At 38.8% G+C, this 22168-nt stretch overlaps 4 protein-coding genes and 1 long non-coding RNA gene across 5 annotated transcripts; all 5 read right to left on the bottom strand.

Moving 5' to 3' along the window:
- Window positions 1–1425: 1425 nt before the first annotated feature.
- On the bottom strand, window positions 1426–2761 carry apoc2 (apolipoprotein C-II). Its single transcript, XM_054621976.1, has 4 exons — window positions 2716–2761; window positions 2359–2421; window positions 2075–2234; window positions 1426–1982 (listed from the first exon to the last, which is right to left on the bottom strand). The coding sequence occupies exons 2-4, from the start codon at window positions 2405–2407 to the stop codon at window positions 1895–1897; spliced, it is 297 nt and encodes a 98-aa protein (XP_054477951.1). The 5' UTR covers window positions 2408–2421; window positions 2716–2761; the 3' UTR covers window positions 1426–1894.
- A 3026-nt stretch (window positions 2762–5787) lies between these two features.
- Window positions 5788–7455, bottom strand: apoa2 (apolipoprotein A-II). Its single transcript, XM_054621540.1, has 4 exons — window positions 7349–7455; window positions 7058–7102; window positions 6425–6656; window positions 5788–6228 (listed from the first exon to the last, which is right to left on the bottom strand). The coding sequence occupies exons 2-4, from the start codon at window positions 7098–7100 to the stop codon at window positions 6072–6074; spliced, it is 432 nt and encodes a 143-aa protein (XP_054477515.1). The 5' UTR covers window positions 7101–7102; window positions 7349–7455; the 3' UTR covers window positions 5788–6071.
- A 1360-nt stretch (window positions 7456–8815) lies between these two features.
- LOC129109470 (uncharacterized) lies at window positions 8816–9318 on the bottom strand. Its single transcript, XR_008532016.1, has 3 exons — window positions 9257–9318; window positions 9006–9051; window positions 8816–8903 (listed from the first exon to the last, which is right to left on the bottom strand). It is a non-coding gene; the product is annotated as an uncharacterized LOC129109470 (long non-coding RNA).
- Window positions 9319–12845: 3527 nt separating this feature from the next.
- apoc1 (apolipoprotein C-I) lies at window positions 12846–14155 on the bottom strand. Its single transcript, XM_054621541.1, has 4 exons — window positions 14047–14155; window positions 13478–13547; window positions 13226–13367; window positions 12846–13115 (listed from the first exon to the last, which is right to left on the bottom strand). Exons 2-4 carry the CDS (start codon window positions 13530–13532, stop codon window positions 13067–13069), a joined length of 246 nt encoding a protein of 81 aa, XP_054477516.1. The 5' UTR covers window positions 13533–13547; window positions 14047–14155; the 3' UTR covers window positions 12846–13066.
- A 4308-nt stretch (window positions 14156–18463) lies between these two features.
- On the bottom strand, window positions 18464–20768 carry apoeb (apolipoprotein Eb). Its single transcript, XM_054621459.1, has 5 exons — window positions 20727–20768; window positions 20319–20384; window positions 20072–20225; window positions 19643–19930; window positions 18464–19555 (listed from the first exon to the last, which is right to left on the bottom strand). Exons 2-5 carry the CDS (start codon window positions 20359–20361, stop codon window positions 19210–19212), a joined length of 831 nt encoding a protein of 276 aa, XP_054477434.1. The 5' UTR covers window positions 20362–20384; window positions 20727–20768; the 3' UTR covers window positions 18464–19209.
- Between the last annotated feature and the right edge of the window lie 1400 nt (window positions 20769–22168).

The following is a 22168-nucleotide window of genomic DNA, read 5'->3' as shown; positions in this document are numbered from 1 at the left end:
TTTTACCACAATTTGTCTAATTGCCTCCGTAGATTTCTCCTGAATTCACCCAAAACACATTTGATAATGCCTGATTCCCATATTTACATAAAATTAAAAAAGACGAGGGAGCAATTGTTTCGGGGTGTTTCCACTGAAATTAAAATACACCACTTATACAACATATATACATACAACATAAGTTTCATATATGACACATGGGAAATGAGGCATATAGCAGCAATTTCAAATAGTGTTCCATCTTTATTATCTGTCCCAGGGGAAATATTGTTTTTTCTCATCTAAAGGAAAACGTGACAAATACGGGTCATCATAAGTCACACTACATTTTAATTTCTCAGTTTTAGTAGGATGATATTGATGAACGCAATCATCAATATCAGCCCACTCACACGTACATTTTAACCCATGTCGACACTCACTCAAAGGGTCCAGCTGGCAACAGAGCACATGGTGAGTCCTACTCATTCCTTCCCATCACCACTGGATGTATACATTCACTTTACAGCACCATCCCTTTAAAGTGTGACAGCTCTAAAAACAATCAAATGAACAGCTCTAATTAAAGACGGAAATGTACAAAAAAACCAATCTGAGATGGGAACCCAAATAATCAAACCACATTTCAGGGACACACCATACATTTTGATTTCCGGAGCCGTCTTCTCCTCTTGCTGTGCGATTTAGAGAATTGTTTTTTCTTTACTTTGCAGCAGCTCTAGTTGCCCACGGATAAAATCATATTAGTGTCAAAACCAAATCTGATCACAGTCGGCTGCTGATAGAAAACATTTGACACACATTCTGATATCAAACACGGAGTACAGTTCTTCTCGAATTGATCCAGATCCTGAAAACAAATACTAACAGGGCTGCAAACACATGGATTTTGCATGTGGCGCAATATAGTAATTATTGGTGTTTATAATTATAGTTGTATAGTTGTGTAGAAGTGTTTGTCCTGCGTCTGTCGGGCACCGCATACATATTTTGTAAAAACTATACAAGATGATGCTTGAAAGCAAATATATCTTTCTTGTTTGTTTTGGTTGTAGCTTTGGAAGAGGCCACATGTTGTAGATTTATGAACTAATTAAAAATCATAGCATCCTTTCATCACTGCTTGTCAGAATCCTCAAAACAAACCTCAGTCTTTGTTGTTTGTTCATCTCTGTCGGTTTCTCTGAGCTCACATATTACATGTTGTCTCTTTTCATCCATTATTAATTACAACAGAAGCCTCTGTTCTGGTGCTGCCTCGGCTGATAAAAGCATGGCGACTCATTGCAGATTCATACAGACATAAACATGTGATCCTTTGCATCAGTCTGATAAAAGGAAAGGCACGTTTTACACAGCTAGACAGGAGAAATATGCACAATTTAATATATCAAACTGTTAACTGTTATCCACCACAGACCAAGGTTTTTTTTGTATAAATATTTTATTTCAAGATATGACACAAATATTTAATTTCATTCAGATAAGGGATGACTTAAAACACCAATAGGTGGTGATATATTATGAAATGATTTGTATTATAGTGATGGCTGGTTGTTTCTTAACTCTGAGACATAGGGGGAAATTTGTTGGTACTTTTGGTACCAACTTGTTCTGTCCTGTTCCTTTGCGCAAGCTGTTTTTTTTTTCCAAAGGATCACAGTCCCTGTTGGGTGGTTATCTTCATTTACCACCAGTGCAGTGGACCTAATCGGCGCCACGAAGAGCAAGGGGTCCCCCATTTTTTAAAGATGCCTTCTGAAGGTTCTAAGGCTTGGGTGAATTGAGATACGAGGAAGTTCAAAATGTCAAAAATGGGCCTTATCATGTGAAGCTTGAACGTTTCTCACGCTGTCAGAAAAAGTAGATGAGGTCATTGGAGGTCAGTTTTTGTTTACTTTTGGTAGAAGATGTGATACAGCTGATCTTGTGCAATGCCAGCGTAGGTGCTCACGACTGACGAAGTATCAGTGTAAATGGTCCTGTGGGCGACACACAGAAAGAGAAGGGTTTAAAAATATGAATCCACACTTTTTAAAACTGCGTCATTGAATCTGTGTTTAAACTCTCTTACGATGCCTTCTCCTCCAGCTTCAGGCCCTTGATGCTCTCCAGGTATCCGCTGGCAGTGTTGACAGCAGTGTCGTAGTAGGACCTGATGGTGCCTGTGAGCTTGGTCAGGGTGCCCTCCTCTTCCTCCTCAACCTGCCGCGACACACGGAAGCTTTCAGCGTCTGCACAAACGAGGTCAGAGGGGTCAAAGGGTTACCACATTTTATCGGCAAAACAACACGTATTATTCATCACTGATTTATCCTATATTCGGAATTCAATTTCACAGTTTGAAAATGCACTTACTGAGAGCGAGGAGTGCGACCAGCACAGTTATGACCAGCAGCTTATTCATGGTGTCACTCGTATCTTTGAGGACAGAGAATAGAAAGAGACATTTAAAAGCTTACCTCACTTTATCCACTAGGGTGAGACATTGTCATACATTTCTCCACTCATAAGTAGCTGATAGATTTGTGCTGATATTTACTGTCTCAGTTTTTTTTTACTATTCTAGCATTAAAACAAATACATTTTCTGATTTAGAATTATGTTGAACATAAATGTTATGTCGTAAAATATATTTTTTTCCCCTGAATTTTTCAAATTTCTAATGTAAAATTCATGCTTTTCTAAGACTGAGGTAAAAGTGTCAGTACTTACAGTATTCCTCTTCAGAAAACAGAGTAAGAGACACCACTGGCCCAACCTGTTTATATAGGAGCAAGAATGTGTTGACTTGTTGCTCCATGAGCCAAAGTGCACTCTGTGGAAGATAAACCTGCACTGTTGCCCGCTTTCTGTTTGTGGGAGTGTGTGTGACATTGCGTCTTGATAAAACAGACATTATGGCTATCTACGTTTACACATGAATCTGAATATAAAGGGGCTTGAAACATCATGAAAAGCCACTGATTGGATTTTTTAAGTACAGAGGGCTGAATGTTGGTACATTGCTCATTAACTCTGTGTGTGTGTGTGACGCTACCTTTGAATACACCCAGATCAATTATTTTCCATTGATTAGGTGCACGGTTCATTAAAGCAGCAGACTCTTACACATTGCCCTGACCACAACCTCCACAAGGAGGCACTTGTTACTTGCACAATGTTGGTGATGCTTTCATGTCACATTACAATAGTCCTAAGTCCTATTAAGATAGCACTAAGTCTAGAGTGTGTTGAACACGTCATCCGACTAATCCAGGTTATGAAATATTGAGGTCATATTAGGTCTTTTTTTTTTGCAACAGTTAAATGACACCTTGCAGCTCTTTTTTTATAAAAGGTTTTTTGGGGTTATTTTAATATTCTCTCTTCCACTTGTCTGTGTTTAAGATCCCAGAACAACTTCCACTCATCAGTGGGTTAACCAGAAATGGAGAAACAATTGTTTTAGCACAGGATTTGTTGGCAAAAGTGTTTTTTCCTTTTTTTACGTGTTGAAACTAGGAGTACAAAGTGCAGACCATTTGGTTTTGTTAATTCTTGGTGCACTCATAAAATTTGTATTTATTTTTACATTATTATAATACTTAATATCTGGTAAATTATTTTAATTATTTTAATGTTTTTTTTTAATGAACACATTTTTAGTAAATTTGTTTATCTTTTGCTTTGATTGTTTTGTTTTTTTAGCCTTGAGGTTGGTAAATATTTTGTTACTGCAGTGCAAATGCTTTTTTGTTTGCCATTGCAGAACATTTGTACATTCATTTTGGGGAAAAAACACTTGCTGGGTTTTTCTGAATTAAAAAGATTATTATCTCAGAATTCTGAGAAAGGTATCTTTTTTTCTGAATTATTGAGATCCTTCAAAATCTTGCGAAAGCTCTCAAATATGGAATGCCATATGAGTCAATTTTGAATAAATTCATAAATAAAGAATTAAATATGCCTATGAAATAAATCCTCAAATATATTAATGAAGCAATACATATATGAATAAGTAAATTAATGTAATAACAAGTATATGAGTCAACATAATTCTTTTTTTTATTTAAATTCATTTCAGGAAACTTTCACACTTATTTCCTGGCCCTTTTTATTTCCATCTTTTATATTAAAATGAATGGAGTGTGGTTATCTCACAGATTCAGGCCAAAGCAACAGCACAAGAATTACCTAGCAAGCGCACCCTGTGGTCCCTCGGATAACTGAAAGTCCATCTCCGCAAACTATGACAGCTACAAATGAATCAATGTGGCATTAGGAAATCAAAGTCACCTGAAACAAATCAATGTGGAATTATGAAATCAGAGTCCCCTGAAATAAATGAATGTGGAATTATGAAATAAAGATCCCCTGAAATAAATTTAAGTAGTCTATTGAAAAAGTCCTTTTAAAGTAAAAACCTATTTATTTAATTATTAAACTTTATTGACTCATTTATTTATATTGAATTTAATTATTATTGTTTTTTCAAAGGCATATTTACTTGTCTCTTTTCTTTATTCAAATCAATTAAATGGCATTCCATAGGTAAGAGCTGCTCGCTAGCTGGAGGTATCTTGTTAATTTAAAAAAACTGAGCAGATTTTGATTTCCATGAAAACCTTTCTCAGAATGATACCATAACCTGGTCATCAATTCAAAGAGCAACAGTGAAGCCTCAGATCTGAACTCGTATTTCCGGGGTTTAGAAGTAATTTTCCCTGTACTGGCTACATATTGATCGAGTCTTGCGTAAACATGATCCAGCCTCTCATGTCATGTTGCTTGTGACCCGAGGACTAAGATCAGTTAGAGGACAGCTGTGTGCAGCTGTGGGATTCAAACTGTCAGACAGCTAGCGGTCTTCATTAATTCCAGCTGATACATTGCTGTGATGACTCGGCTCTGCTAGAGACAACATTAAAGTGCATGATTGAGCTTTCGGTAGTTACAGTGAGAAAGACACAGATGTATTTATCAGTTTTGTTGTGTCACGTCTATAACTCTGTAATTGCACAGTAGGGATGTTTTTTCATATTTAATCAAAATGCTTAAAACATTATAATCACCAGAATGTCTGAAATGAGGCAGAAATTACGAATAACACATCCTGCTGCTCTCACACAGCATGCCATCATGCAAAATGAACTCAGGCTTGGCCAACTTGTCACGTCTATTAACACTAAATAAAATAAGTGCTTCATTGAGTTGTGATTCATTGCTCACTGTAACAACACTGGGAAGATGTCTTCAACACCTTCATTTCAAGTAAATAGGACTCTTGAGAGGAATCAACCATGTGGTTTTGCACTTTGATGATTGAAGCACATTAATACATTTAGCATAGGAATAAACAGGTTGCTGACATTCACCATTTTTCTTACTTGGCCCAAACTGGGATTAAGAAGAGCTCTGGTTAAAAAAAAGAAAGAAATATATATATATATATACTTTTTATAAATATGATACAACTTGATCTTTCTGTTTACTAGTGTGACGCATTCATTTAAAATCATTTTCAAACTGTATCAGAATTGCAGCTGATCATAAAAAACAGCCTCATAATTTGTAATTGGAAGATCTTCATGTATATGGCCACAAATTATAAATGATATGGCTTCATTAAAATGTATGGCTAAGATTGAGCTATGAGCCTTGATGAACACAGTAGTGGAGCCTGGAACAACTTTTGTTCTGTCATAAAATAGTATTGATAGGATGACTTATGCCACAAAATGAGGCTTTATGATATCAACTGTGGAAGTGAACCTTGAATCCCTTAATGAAGAAGCACAATTCAAATAGTTTCCGTTCATTTTAATGAACACACTCACACATTCACATACACAATCACACAGAGACTTTGGTTAGTGTATCAAACACATAATACTGTACATGCACAATTTTGCATAGATGGTGTGCCTTGCTTTTAACTCTGCATGATTTGGCAAAGATTATGATTCAAAAAAAGGCAAAGTATTGTATTTGCATTGTGCATCACTTTTCTCAGCCTAAACTGGTGTAGTTTCTACGATCTATTATCAATTACAGGGTATAGACAGGTGGCTGGCTCCAGTTGGTCTTCTTTACTCAGCGGGCATGAATTTGTCCAGGTGGACCTTGATGTTGTCGATGCTGTCGCTCATGATTTGGCCGACGTAGGGGCGTACGTAGTGTCCGTACAGACCCAGCACTGCTGTACGGGCCTTGTCCACCAAGGGGCCTGCCTCCTGGCCCAAGCCACTGCACAAATCAGGGAAGACGGATTATTTAAAGAAATCTCCATAATAAAAAAAACTTACATTTTATGTGTAAGTGTATACTCAATAGAAATTTTGATGAACACAGCTAATTTGCAGTTGATTAGGATACTTTTGTCCGTTTCAGGGTCAATAATTCAAGACATTCACAGCTAGGATAGTTCTCGGTGAAAACTCACGTGGCAACCTTGACGAAGGCTTGGAACTCAGGCTTGGTCTGCAGCCCCTCGACGTAGTCTTTGGCAACCTGTCCACGCTCGCTGTCCCCGACCTGCTCAACCATAGGAGCAGCGGCGGCCTGCAGCTTGCCGAAAGCATTCAGCAGCCTCTTGTAGAACACAGATTTCATGGCATCATACTTTTCAACAAGATCCGCCGATGGTGTTGGAATCTCACACAGGCTCATGGAGACTGGAATGAAATGTAGCATTGTTATGATAGTGTTGTAAAAATACAAAAAAACAGATGGGTATTGGTAGAATATGGTAGAATTATTGCTTTGGGAGAATAATCAAAGAACCACAGAAACGCTACTTTGCATATCTTCTTTTACACTGACAAAAGTCATTATCTTGCATATCAACCAGATAAATAAGAGTAGGTGTCTGCCATGCAACAGTTTCCATTAAATGTATTGCAACAGTTGCAATAAAAAGCATGTTAGATGTGATCATTATTATAACAAGGATTTGAGAAAAGTAAAAAGCATTTATATTTAAAACAACTTGCTTCAAATGGCTCTGTGATTTGTAAATTCTCTATTTTTCCACATATAAAGCTTCAGTTCAGATTGCATCGTTATGTTTCCTTACCCTGCAGAGCGAGGATCAGTGCCAAGGCGTATTTTGCATTCATGTCTGCAACAAAAGAAAAGAAGAAAAAAACTTGAAAATTGAACTTTCTGTTGGGTGATTCTATTCTTTCCCACATTTGACATTTTAACCTACTAACGTAGCGATAAACAAGTTGATGAAACTGCAAACACTCAATGCAAAAATCTAATACTTAAAGGTTTTACAAAGAAAAAAGTTTTAGTGAAATCGACTCAGAAGTAGCTTTAGAAAAGAAGCTGCGAACTCTGCTGCAGTAAGAAGAGCGATTACCTGCTGTTGTGTTGGATGTACAGATCCAAGAAGTGACAGTGGTCTCTGAAAGTGAGTTGCCTGTAACTGGGAGCTCACATCTGGACAGGATGATATAGGGGGGGACTGCAAACAAACGTCATCTGATGAGCATACACACTCCTACACACACACACGTGCACGCACATGCACACTAACACACATGCATGTTCACCTAAACAAAGTCCAGTGTACATGATATTCACTTTAAATATCCTATGTTGAAATATGACTTATGCAATGCAACTCATATGAAGGTTTATCTGTATTCATATGACGATGCACTTGGAGCTCTCCTGATAATACTGTGTATAGTGGTGTGTTTGCAAAAAGTCTTTCTGCATGCATGTCGAAATCGTTATGTCTCACGTGGCAAAAGAACTTTTAAAGCAGCTCATGTGTTTTTACCTGCTGCAATAAAATAGATTTTGAGTAGGTTAACTCATGCTAATCAACATTTCTTTGACACCAAATTTAGAATAATTTTATGATTTCTGCTTAGAGATAGATCAGTGTCAAAGGGTCAGCCGGTCAACCAACCAGGACATGTCTAGACGCTGTACTGTACCCAGAGCAATGCATGCTGGGATTTCTGCTTTCACCTTTCACCCTCATAACCGACCAGCCAAGAAAGCATCCATGCAGGGTTATAAAACACCATTTTTACAATGATTTTAACGTTTTCCCTTTTCTTCTGTGATTTAAAATTATTTTTTTCCTCTTCCTTTTCCCACCTGTCCTATTCTTCTAGATTTTGTGAAAGAGTAACACTCAATGACAGCAGCAGCTCTAAAAAAAGTAATAATTATTCAATAACAAAACTGAATGTAACTCATTCAGTATTACATTCAGTAAACTGCATTGAATTAACCTACTGATCACATATAGTATTATTTGCTGCCATTAAACATTCCCCTTCTCTCTTTGCCCCTCTTGCAGGACAAGCTGGACCCATCAACATAGGTTTATTATAGATTCCTTCTGTATTTGACACAACCAGCAAAGCCCGATGAAACCTTAAGACATGATCAGTTCATCATCAATGGTAATAATTGCAGATATGCCATGTGGTAAGAACATTTATTTATTTGTCAGCTTCCCTAGAGTTTTGAGGGGGTGGATCAGTTGGATATGTTGCTTTTCAGTGGTGAGTAATTGTCAATGGTTATCTGGATCTTCTCCCACACAGAGCTTTTGAGGTTTGAGGCCCATTCAACGTAGCTTTCAGTCATTGGTTGGATGTGGTCTTCATAGTAAGCGCCTAAAAAGCCCAGTACTGGAAAAAGCCCATAATCCTGGACTTTAGCTTTGACTTCCCTATGAGATGCACAAATTGACAAATGAGTAATATTTAACATGGACACACATACAAAATATCTGAACAATTCTGATAACTGTACTCATTTACAAATGACCGGTCCAACATGCTTGCATTAATCATGATGATACCTGGTTTTCTCTGCCAGCCTCTGCAGTATCCCTGGAGAGTCAGGTTGTATTGGGGCCACGGTCTCGGCCAAAAGTGGGCCACATCCTGCTGAGGAGGATGTTTGTCAGTCAGGAATAGCAAAGACGCGACAAGCTCAGAAATAAAGGAACTGAGAGTGAGGATGTAGAATAAGTTATTTTAAAGCCATACCTTGCATTAGTAAGACAAGACCGAAAACAAGCGCTGTCATATGCATCTGCCATGACAAACACAACTATTAGCAGTTCATTTGTCATATATTTTTATAATGGGAAACTAGAACATTATGTTAAAGATTTTTTTTTCAACTCTGTCCCTTTTTAATAATAAAATCATCACAATATCAAACCTCTGATTTCAAAATAGAATTTGTTCATTAACATCATCACAAACGTATGCAAAGGAGTGAAGGGGATCTTTACCTTTTTCTCCGGCTCTGGTCAACAGAAGCTGACTCAAACATTTGATATCGAGTCATTTTATTTTATAAGGTGACCTCCACAGAGTGAACATTGGTCCAGATCGGATGACCATTCATGGTGTTGTTTTTTAGCTTTTTAGTTTTTTTTTATTGATGAACATCTGAGAGACAGCAAGCAGCAGGTCTTTGATTAAAATGTTACAAACAACACAAAGTAGGGTTCTTCTTTCTCACTTATTGTCTCTTAGACTGTTGTGGCATTAAAACAAATACACAGCAAATGCACAGACAAATGGGCTAACACATTTAGAGTGATTGGATTAAGGTTTTATAAGATTTCAAAGACACAGAACGCTGAATTTTATGAGTCACATTAAAGCTACTGGTCATTGTTTCCATCCATTACAGATAGTTTTTTCTTTTCCTTGTTAAAGGTTATCTGAATCACAATGTTAATGGTCGATCTGCAGATCTTGAACCCTTGATATCTTTTCAAGATCAACATTAGCTGAGTTCACTAACTGTCCGTGCGCCCTTTGGATCAGATATCTCAAACCATTTAGCGGGGGCTGATATGTATACAGGCCAGTCAAAGTCTCAGTTCTGGCAGAAGAACTAGGGTTTTTAAAAGAGTGGAGGACTGGGGAGAGGGGGAGGTCAAACTTTATCAGCCAAACTAACGTTTCTGTGGGTAGAGTCCACCACAAAATCAATTAAATGTTCTTAGGCTCCAGGGTTGCTGCATGTTCTGAATGGAAATAATTCAACACTTATATTGAGATTAGAGTTCATAACAACAACGCACAAACCTGATGTCACAGCTGTCTAAACAGACGGGATCGAGATATTTCCTTGTTTTTAAATTGTGTGTTTGGTTTTACACATCTGTACTGTGCTATGGTCGTGTGTTAAAGATGTGTGTGTGTGTGTGTGTGTGTGTGTGTGTGTGTGTGTGTGTGTGTGTGTGTGTGTGTGTGTGTGTGTGTGTGTGTGTGTGTGTGTGTGTGTGTGTGTGTGTGTGTGTGTGTGTGTGTGTGTGTGTGTGTGTGTAGCCTGCCAGTATGCATCAGAAAAGTGATATTTATTTTAAAATATGTATATTTAATAAACAATCAATCAATACACATACAAATAAAAGTTTTAGGTATTGTGTTTTAGGTATTGTGTTTGCTTAGAATTAAACTGTGTTAAGGGTCAAAATATAATAAATAACTAAACTATTTGAATTGAAAGTGATAATCTAAATCTAATTTCAGCCCACACAACTGATGCAATACAATCATAATCAGTGATCTTTGAACTGGGACAACTGGTGGATAATTAACCCAGCATAAACACTGACTTTAGCCCAGGAGTTGTGAAATGCTTGAAAAGCAGCCCTGTTGGCACTTGCCCTTTGGTACCAGCTATTAACACAAATAAAACCATTATCCACCAGATGCTGCTGGCTGTTCTTTGGTCAAGTGATCAGCTTCAATGCCCATTCAAGTTAAATCGACCCTAGTATGATTTGGTTAATGGTCAAGTACTTAAAATCCACTAAATTGTATTCAGTCAGTGGTTGGTTGTATAATAAACTCATCCAGGTAAACTTGTTTTTTGAGGTTCAGGAATGATAGTGGCTTTTTTTAAATGTTTTTTTATTTAATGTGTCCCTTGATCCATCCTTTAACTTTCTACTTATCTGGTGCTGGGTTGTGGGGGCAGAAGGCTTAGGAGGGTATTCCAGACGTCTCTCCCCCCGGCAACGCTCACCTCCTCTTTCTAGGGACCCTGAGGTGTAACCAGTCCAGACAAGATGTATAATCTCTCCAACGTGTTCTGGGTCTACCCCGGGGCCTCTTGACATTTGGACATGCCTGAAATCCTCTAAAGGGAGGCGTTCAGCAGGCACCAAGATCAGAGGCCCGAACCCCCTCACCTGGCCCATTTCAATGTGAGCTCCTCACCCTATCTCTAATGCTGAGCCCAGCCATTCTTCGATAGGAGCTCATTTCGGCTGCTTGTATCCTTAATCTCATTCTTTGCGCCTTGAAATTGTATCTATGTACAGCACACACAGGATTGGTTACAAGGGACAACCCTGGCGGAGGCCTACACACACTAGAAATGTGTTTAACTTCTAACCTTGGTCATACAAGGACCGGGTGGCTCGTAGCAAAGACCCCTGTAACTCGTATTCCCACAGTTCTGCCAACAGGAAACCCCGGGGGACGCGTTAGTTAGCCTTGTCCAAGTCCACAAAACACATATAGACTGGTAATTGGAGCACAATCTCCAGTCCCTCTTTTTTAAAATGGTCACAACCTTTTTGACTACCTTTGCAAGCTCGGCGAGGGATATGGTTTGGTCTTTCCCTGCTTCTTCAAACTCTGCCTCCTCCAGGAAGGACATGTTAGTAGGGTTCAGGAGTTTTTTCAGGAGTGCCCTTTACATTACTCAAAAATTTTCTCAGACATGGTCCACAGTTCTTCACCTTTGCTGAACACAGCCTGAGCCAAGCTTTCTCGCTTTCAGACTCGTCCAACAGTTTGCAAGAACTTCCTAGGGGCCATCAGAATGTACATTGTCTCCCAAACTCGTCCTAAACCTGAGTTTTTCGCTTCGGCAACCACAGAAGCTGAAGGCATTCTGGCCAACCGGTACCAATTTACTGTTTTCAGAGAACCCTGGGCCAACCAAGCCCAATAGGTAATGTCCCTAAATGTTTCAATTAAATACAGCATCAACAGAAAGGCCCCTGCATTTTTTTTGCATTTCTTCACAGCATTGGTTAGTTTTTCAAAAAGACCATTAATCTTACAGGTCTGCTCAATGGTGCTTTTCTCAATTTTTTCAAGAAAAGAAAAAAGATCGAATTAAAAGGGTCTCAAACCTGAATAGGTTTTATGATGAAACACAGATGCACCTCAGTTTAATATAACACTGATTGTCCTCTGATTGCATGAGCGGACTTGTTTAAATGACTAACCGCAAGCCTTGAAACAGTTTATGTCTGAGTTGACAAAAGGCCTTTTTTATCTTAGAATATTCCAACTCCGACAGTTTTAATGTTTTTGATGATTGATTTTAGTCCCAAATAAGCAATTAATATCAGGGTTGCTTGTTATGTATCTTCATTTATTGTTTAAGGTAAATGGGTGTTTAATGTAAACAATGCAAAAAATAGAACTCCAACCTTCATTTAAATGTATTTTTCTGCCTGCAATATTTTAGATAAACAAATAAATAAATCAGTCAATCAGCTGCAGTGTTTATCCCTGTACCTTGTCTCAGGAAGTTTAAGCAAATGTATACACCTTAGAAGAAAACAGACCTTTCTTGTCAAAAAATGAAGTGAGATCATTTGAAAATAATCTCAACCCATCATCATCCGGGCATTTGTGATTTATTATGAAAATATTTTACTCCTCTTTAAGTGATTTTAAAAAAGTGTTTGGAGGGAAACTAGCTGCAGTCATTTATGTTACATATGGGAGCGTTACTTTTATAGACCAGAACTGTTCATTTATTTAATCAATTCTGTACATTCAGAAGTTCTTATTTTCTTTCCATTGAGAAATACTGATGCAAACACAGGATGTATATTTTTAAAAAAAAAAAGTTTTTTAATATCTTTATTGCACTTTTTCCACTTTGTTTTTTCAAAAGGATTATTTTCTAATTATATTAAACATCTCTTCACAGAGAGGCAAGGTAACAATTGAATTTGGTGAGCATAGCAATGTGTCCATTTGAAGAGGTCAGCGGTCCGAAGTAGGGGCGGAGGGCGGGTTGTAGGCTCGAGATGGTGACGTGTATACTGGTTCATTTACGCCAACCTCTGCTTCAAAGCCTCAATCTGCCTCTGGAACCAGTCCCTGAGGAGGAGAAGACAAAAAAAAAAAAAACATGTTTTAGCACAGATTCAAAGTGTGCATGAGGATTAAATGAGTGCCTACTTATTTCCAATGTGCGTGTGCGGGCTTACTGTGAATCCTCTGCGATTTTGCTGGTTTTGATCTCTTCAAAGGTCGTCTTGGCCTTATCAGCCAGGTTCCTGCCCACTTCAGCCATCTGGTTGCCAAATTGAGCGAACCTCTGCTCGATGGTCTGCTCCTCTTCCTGAGCCTCTGTAGGTGAGAGCGATGGACGGAGACGGACAAAGTCACACACCGTGAAAGGACAAAAACGTTTTGCAGTGAGGGTTTTTATTTTATTTTATTATTAGCATGAGACCTACCTGTGTATGCGACAAAAGCCAGCATCAGCACGGCAACTGCAAGGTACAGTCTCATCTTGGCTGTGAGTGTCTGAGGAGGGAGGACAAAGACAGGTTGCGCTTTATTTTGTGTTGCGCAAAAACACACGTTTAGATGGCACAAGTATCAAAAGAGAGAAAAGCACTGATGGGGCTAAAAGTAAGCGACCCGTACGTCAGCACCACAGCGATAGGACAGCTCCGTTTACGTACAGTCCCGTTAGTTACAATTTCAAGAAAAAACAACTTCATGATAAACAACATAAAAGCTTAATATCCAGCCATCTTAGTGTTTGGATTTTGTATTAACTTCCTCAAACGCGCAGGTGTCGCCATGACTAAAAACTAAGTCTTCTCAGGGTTAAAGCAAAACTTTTGGATAAATAAAAATAAGCCGGGACAATTAGTAATAATTAACTTTTTTTTTTTTTTATTATTATTATTTTTTTATCTATACTTTTCAGCGTAAGTGTCCTGCGGTTAAGAAAGTGACAAAGGTATTATTATTTTTTTCAGTTACAAGAGTGCTGGAAATGAAATGTCAAACTTACCTGTTGTCCGTCGTTTTAGAGGAGGGAGAAAAGTGTGAGTGTGTTTGAGCGTCTAAGTGTGTTCCTCTATATAAGCGCGCTCGGTTCTAGGAGGGTGACGCACAACACCAGACTTCAGTCAACATGTACACGTGGAGACCTTGATGGACCACTGCCCCCTTTATTGGCCAGCAGCGATGTAATTGCATTAAAAGATACTGATTATGATAAAGAAGCCACTGAGCAAATACAAATAAGTTGTGTGCCCTAATTACATAATGTTGTGAGGGTTGTGTTATATGCAGCACAATGATGAGGTGATTCTAGATAAAGGTCATCATCCACCACTGTGTGCAGTATAATCATCTTCTACAAAGTAGAGGGTGTGACTAAAGAGATCAAATGGCTCAATTTATAGTCATTAATGTATCCCAGTTGCACATTTAGTGTAAAATACAATCATGATGTGATCAGAGTGTATCCATCAGCAACAATGGTGTCAATAGATAAGGTGAGATGTGATGCAGGAGGAGTATAGTTCAGCACTGATAGCATTATAACCAATAGACTATTTGGAAGCTCCTTTGGACTTGAGGTGTTAGCCAAGCACTCTGTGTCAAACTGCATTGCATTTTATTGTTGATGGCTAACCGAGATTTTTGATATCAAGTAATTGGACTGCTTCGGGATCAGATTTGACTGTATACACTCAACTGTCAAAATGAAAATTCCTGTTTGTGAGGATGATGCACATCATGTACATTTTTCCATAAAAGTATTATTCTTCACTTACATTGATACTGATATTTTAAAGTATTTTGGCTTATTGCATACTCCCTACCTTTGCAGTGGTGTGAGATATATTCAGATGCTTTACTTATGTTTATGTAGGAAAACCATATATAAAAGTACTGCGATACAAATAAAAGTCTCAGTGTTATTTTATTATATATTCAGTATTATTGATGATTAAACATGTTAAGGTAAAATTGTATTTTGTTAAGGTTAAGCTTATTTTCGTCGCTTTAAATCCTGCTGGGTAGTATGTGGTGTAGTCTATGCCAATGCATCACGGCAAGACTAACAAATATATGGCTTTTCATGCACTGATCAATTTTGAGATTTAAGGCCATTTCGCTTGCATAACATCTCCTTTGAGGTAGAAGTTGAAAGAAAACATCCTAAAGGTGTTTATTTTTATATACTTTGTCTATTTGTGTCTGTTTATCCTAGTTTTAACCAACATTAGCACTAGACAATGCCTCATTTGCATTTATAAACATAAAATCTCAGAAAAGTTGTAATCCCAAAAAATGATTGTCTTGATGTGAGTAGTAACTGGGAAAGTTTAATGGTGATATCCATTAGTTGTTTTTTACCCTAGTCACCTGTAGTGTTGTCCAAAATTAATGGAATTTTACAATATATCTTTGAATGCCGTTTTCTCTAGATAATTTGTTTTCCTTATATTCATTCCAGTTTCATTCCTATCTATATTTAGAAAGTTTACAGAGGGTAGTTTGTTCATATATCATTCATAGCCTGATTTATACAACATGTTATCCCTAAAAACATTTATTTTTTAATAGTTGTACCCAGAATTACCTCTGTAAAAACCTTTGACCCTAATATGTCAACAAAATGACCAAGTACCCTATCACCTCATTTGATGTCTCTTTTACCCAGACCGTTCCCTTTCTTAAAAGGGAAGTTAGTCAGACAAAGACCTTACGCTGTCCATCTTGTAAGAAAGCATGCAACACAAAAACAGTACAGTTGCTTGAACTGCAGTAACCCTTCATTACGACTGTGACCTGAGTGAGAGCCAAGAAGTCTGTGTCTGATTGTTTGATATCTGTTTTCACACCAAGTGCAAATGGCCAAATGCCTTTTTGGTTGTGAACAACTTGGTTCATAAGGTGCTTTCGCTATGCTGAATAGGCTACAGTTGAGTTAAATGAGCCGTCACATGCCTCAACACCCACATATTACCGCTGAAAGTCTAAATCTCCATCTCTTTTGTCATGAAATGGCCAGTGGGTTTATGTATGAGATTGTTCTTGCGTGCATTTAAGCTCCTCTTGAATAATTGTAGGAGGCATAGGGCGTGAAAGTGCACGTCTCGCGTGCTCCCAATTGCAATAACAAGCTTAAAAAAAGGCTGTTTTTGTGTTTGGCCAAGGGCTCATGTGGTGACTGATTTTGTGTGCCAACTCTGAAGGGGAGGGAAAGGATGGAAAGAAAAAAAGGGGTTGCAATAAGATGGAAAATCTCTGCATGGGGTGTTTTTAGAGGGTTACTTTCAGTCACGGGCTAGCTAGCACCTGCTAGTTTGCAAGACTTTTTTTTTGTTGCTGGGCAGTACTCACAGTGCAGACACCCTATAGGAACAGACAGAGCAGAAGTGCTGATCTGGCAGGATACTTGTGGTTTTCCTGTTTTTCTAGCCATGACTGATCTGATCAACAATGGACAGTTTAAAGTAGGAGTTTTACATGTCTGTTATTTGCCAAATAAACACTGGTTCCTGAAATAAGTGATATCATCGGGGACAAACACCTGTCATGGTGTTATTCATTCTTTCATTTTACATGCAATGCTCTTTAACCCAGATAGAAAGGGTAAACATGTTTTCTTGTAAAAGAACAAGGCTGCCTGTAGAGGAAACAAGCTTACATACAAAAAAAAAAAAATGCCTTACAGAGACACATGAATTCCAAATTAACTATGCATTTCCCTACATATACATACAACTCCAAGCCACCAGTCTCTAAGATTATTGTTTTGGGCCTTTGCCTTTATTTCTGTTAGCGTACACAAAGTTAAAAAGGAGATGTGAGGACCTACAGAGGGGGTGACATCGTACAAAATTGTCTAGTCCGATTCGAGCCATGGATGTTGACATCATAGTCCCCTGCCAACTCTAAATCACTATTATTGCATATTGCAAACATTTATTATATTACATTAACAAGTTGTCAGTTGATGTGATCATTATGAATTCATATTTTATTGTTTTAACTTAATTCACACACCCTAAAGTGGTTCTTAAGCCGTTACCATCTCCTCGATTCAAATGTATCTCGGGAAAATGTGTGTTCTGCTCTTGAAACTCACAGCCCTTGTGTTTCTTTATGAAGCAAATGCAGTTTACTTTATCTTCCAAAAAGCAAAACACAGCTGCGACTTTGTGCAGCATGGATTCAAGCGGAGGGGTCAGAGGAGAGGAGAGCAGATGAACAAGGGACAAATGGTGTCCTCTACTGGCCTCTGCTCTACACTTCAAAGGAAAAATCCTGCTGAGTTTGATAAGCATAAACTTTTCTTTTTTTTATTTGAGGAGTGAGGGATCTGAGTTTAGGACATTCATCACCATAGTTACCCCGTAGGCCATCCAGATGTGTAGCAAGCTGAAAATCCTCATAATTTGGGTCCAGCGCAACCACTATAGTATCGTAAAGTTTTGTTTCTTGATCACCACATGACCTGTCAGAAAAATCTTGCTTTAGAAAAACCCATACTGAAAGTAGTCTATGGATCTTTTTTTTTTGTGGCTTCTTTGCCTTTCTTTAATAGCTGACGGTAAGAGAGGGGACATGACAAGCAAAAAATGATCCTCTACCAGCAACAAACATAGCAGTTCAATGATATGCAACTAAACCAATAGGAGGATTCACATGCTTGCAAACGTATGCTTGCATGAGGGCATACTTTTTACAAACAGCATCTGTGCAAATATAAATATATCTTATTGGCATGCCTGAGCAAAGATGTGTATACAAACGCACTGATGCATGGCTTATAATACATGAGTCCTGGATGAACATAGGATTGATAATGTCATAATAAAACAAATTCAATCAAGGGCACAGTGTGTTTCATAATGCCTGCTTGGATCAAGAGAAAGGAATCTGGGAACAGATCTTTGCAAGTCTGGACCAGCAAAATTGCAGGCTGAGGGTTGTGGGGGTTGGCTATCTGATGAGGATCAAATAGAGAAAGGGGGAGGATTGGGGTGGATTACCAGAGCACAAATAGTAACTAAAAAGTAAAAGTAATTTTTAAATTTAAGATTCAGAACTTCGGTAGGAACAGGAAGGATGAATGAGCCATTGTGTTCATTTGTGTTAAAATACACCAGTAACTTATAACTATAAAAGCTATAATTAGTTCTGCAGCCTTAATGTAATGACTAATGTAATAGGTAATGTAGGGACAAGCTGCTTAGGAGGATATTGTTAGCTCATTTGGTGCCTTTAAAACTGTCATTTAGTTTATTTACGACATTTCCAGCTACTATAGATGCCAAATGTACAATATTGGATCAAGAATAGCTTTGTTAAGTCTCCACTTGTCGGCTTAACTGAATATTTTCTTCAATGTCAGATTACTCCTGTGTTTGATCATGTTTATCAAAGATAAATAGTGGAAACAGAGCATCTTTTCTAAGTTCTTTATTCACTCAGCACTGTTCATCACACAGAAAGTGTGCTTACAGTGAGCAGCATGTTGGGCATATGAGACACAAGAGACACTCTATAGTCAGACTGAAGAACAGACAGGCAGCATTACATTCATTGATAGTCAGAAAGGCAAGTTTTACATTCTTCTTCTGTGTGAAGCACAACAACAAGAAATGCAGAAAATACAGAAGGCCACTTTAGTGGTTTGCCTATCGAAAAACAAGCAAACAATACTGTAGGTGCCCCAATCTTTTGATCATAATCATTATTCAGTGCATTTATTGAAAAGAAAGACACTTGTGTTTGGTGCGTTAAGGGAGGATATTCCATCCCTGCCTATGAGGCTCAGCAGTTATGAATACAACCAAACAAAATGTAGTAAGCTCAAAACAAAACCTTGAGTGGTTTGAAAGCTTAATTGATAGTAGAAAAGCAAGCCATATTACAGAAAAAAATGTATCCTGTTTGTGTATTAAATGCTGTTACTGACTGGGGTGCTTGTGTTCAGTGGTCAAGGGAGGTGATAAGAGAACAAAGGGTGACTAAGCTGTCAAAACCCAAACAGACTATCTGCCGGTTGTTCTGTGAAAGACGCTAATCACCCCCTTCTTCATCTCATCACCCCCCTTATCCAGAACAATAGAGCACCCAAGTGAAGATATCATCAGTAACTCTGAAACTTCCCACCGTTCCCCCTTTTTTAAGAAATCAGAGTCTTTTTTTAAGAACTGGCGGTCTCCTTGACCTTCTCCATGATGTTGTCAATCTGCTCACGGATCTGGGTGGCGTAAGGGGAGATCATCTCGGTCAGTTCGTCAATCCTGCCTTCCAGGGAGGTACGCAGGTCCTGGGCGACAGACTCGAGCTGGGTCTTGATGCCCTCAGCCTGGGACTCCAGCTGCTGCCCCAAGCCTTCAGCCTGGGTCTTCAGGATGGTGGAGATGTCACTCAGCTTCTTGGCGGCGGTGTCACTGGCCTGCTGGACGTAGGGCTCAACATTCTCCTTCATGGTGTCGAAGTTCTGGGAGGTGCGGGACTGGACCTCACCCATGTATGTGGACACGGTGCTTGGGGGGGGGGAAAGAAGGAGACATTTAGATTTCATGTAAAGAAAAAAAAAGTGGTAAAGTGTAAAACCCTTCAACCCCACTTACTTGCGAATCTCCTCTGTGTCCTTGTTCAGGCGCTTCTTCAGCTTGTGGGAGTAGGTGTTGATGCGGCCGCGAACATCATCGGCGTTCTGCTCCACCATGGTCTTGAGCTCACCCAGATACTCAGTGCTGCGGTCCTTGGCATCCAGCATGTCCTTCTGGAGTTTGGTGGCCAGAAGCTGCAGGTCCTCAGACAGCAGTCCGGTGGAGCTATCGGTGTAGGGGGCCAGCTTGGTCTGGATTTCAGCTGTGTATGCTTCCAGCTCTGCCATGCTGTCGGTGATCAGAGTGCTGGAAGAAAAAGGACAAGACGGTCAGACTATGGACTAATTAGTGTTGACACAGTAGCTGAAGAATGGGGGTTAGCGAAATTCGGATTCGAAATGAGACTAAGTTATGTAGGAAAGGGAACACATGAAAAAGTGAACTTACTCTAGCTCCCTGGTGAGCTGAGAGGCCTTGAGGTCCTGCACAACTCCATCAGCCTTTTGGTTCAGGTCAGAGACGTACTGCCAGAAACGATCCACAGTGTCCTCCCATCTTACTAGGGTGGCATCAGCCTGGCGCACAACACGGGCGTTGCAGCCTATTATGGGCACAGAGGAAAAGATTGGATAAATATACAAATCTGATAAAAAGAATTAGTGTTGTCAATCCTAGACCAAGTTAGTGCACTTACCGGTGATGACTGCCAGAGCGAGGATCAGAGCTACAGCCTTCATGGTTGTTGGATAAACAGATACTCCTGCGAATTAAAGGGGGGGAAAGATAAGCAGCAATACAACGGCATGAAACAGAAATTCTGCCATCAGGTAATTCAGCAGATTTTTTTTTAAAACTTCCTCTTTGCACGACTACAATTTAGGCAAATACTGTTGTTGTTTTTTTTTTTTTTTCAAAGTAAAACGTTCTCCGTTTTCAATAATTATAGTAATATGGCAAAACTGAGCAATGTAAAATTTAAACAAGAAATACACCAATTCAAAAAGAAATAGACTAAGCAGAAATAAGTTCCTAATAAATGAGAAGACACGCGTCTTTAGGAGTCTTTACGCGTCTTTACGCGCCGTGCGGTCCTGGCACTCACCTGAGGGGTTGAGCTACGTCCGTGCCCTCTGCGTGCTGACTGTGGGCTTTTATACAGTGGCAGGAGACTGTTGCGCGAGGGAGGGGCGGTGGAGGTGGAGGGGTGGATGCATGCGAGCATGCACGTGGTGGTGATGATGATTTGTCTGCACAGATTCCTGTTTCCCTCCACGCAACGTTTTCACCAACACCGCGTCCGAAGTTCTCACAGGTTGACATTGTTTGAGGGGGTTGATTAAGCAATCTGGTTGTCACGAGAATAACAAGATAAAAGTTTCACTTTCATAGCCACGAAAGACTTTTCTCCTCTTTTCAATGCTTACAAAGCCCGAATAACAGTGCACCTTCCATGTGTTACTGCCAGAGGTAGAAAGCAGCAAATTAGACTTAGATTAAACTTCATCATCCCTCTTCTCAGTGGTTTTAATAGTTCACATCTTTTACCAAAGTAGTAATCTCACTACAATGTAAAAAAATAATGTTATACACTCCAATACAAGTAAAACATTGTGAAATGAAGCTATCAACCACCTTTATATACTGTTATGTTTAAATGTTAATCCTGGAACTGGAGTCTGTAAAGTAATTTATAAATATATGTATATGTATTGAAGTAAAAAACACAGTATCTCTCTCTGAAATGTGGAGTCGGAGTATAAAATAGCACAACAATAGCCAACAATTCATCTACCATAAAGTTGTGCTTTAGTTCAACACTTGAGTACTTTGTTACATTCCACCACCTAAAACAGAAATAAAAACATTTATCAGATAAATCAGTTACTTAGAAAGATGAACTATGAAGCATAATGGCATGATTTAGAATATTTTAATTGTTATTGAACAAGTGAAATAGGTGCTTCTGATTCTTCGGTATATTTTGCTACTAATTCCTTTATTTTGATGTACCTTACTTGTATAATATGGTGGCTATGCTATTTCTGCTCAAGTACATATTTTAGTAATTCCTTCACCACTGGGTTTTGCAGGTTTTGTTTTAAGTGACCACAACTTTGCAGGTTTTTCTTTGATCCTTATCACCAAGGGTTCTCATATGAATATAAATCCGCTTGGCACCAGGATGCAAATAAGCCTTTCACACTTGCATTGCAATCTAAATAGTCTGCCGTTGCTGACCATTGACACCCCACCTATCTACCCCCTGCCGACACACAACCCCCAACACATATGGCTTCTTTGCAAGTCAATCCCACTGAGGAACAGTAAAACCACTCTATAACAAAGATTATAATAAAATACAGAGAACATGAACTCTTTTATTACATGTAAGCGATGAACAAAATAAGTTTGAATACAGGGAACATGGAGAAAAAAGTATATATCTGTTTATATGTTGTAGGTAAATACAGGGGACAAGAAATTTACAGGATTTTGTAATTGGTAGATCAAAGGGGATGTTTGATACAGAAAGAAGGTTGTTCC

Source organism: Anoplopoma fimbria, chromosome 20 (genome assembly GCF_027596085.1).
Source record: "Anoplopoma fimbria isolate UVic2021 breed Golden Eagle Sablefish chromosome 20, Afim_UVic_2022, whole genome shotgun sequence".
In the NCBI taxonomy this organism is placed as follows: domain Eukaryota; kingdom Metazoa; phylum Chordata; class Actinopteri; order Perciformes; family Anoplopomatidae; genus Anoplopoma; species Anoplopoma fimbria.
Note: the sequence above shows the minus strand (reverse complement) of the source record. Positions and strands in the feature narration are given on the sequence as shown.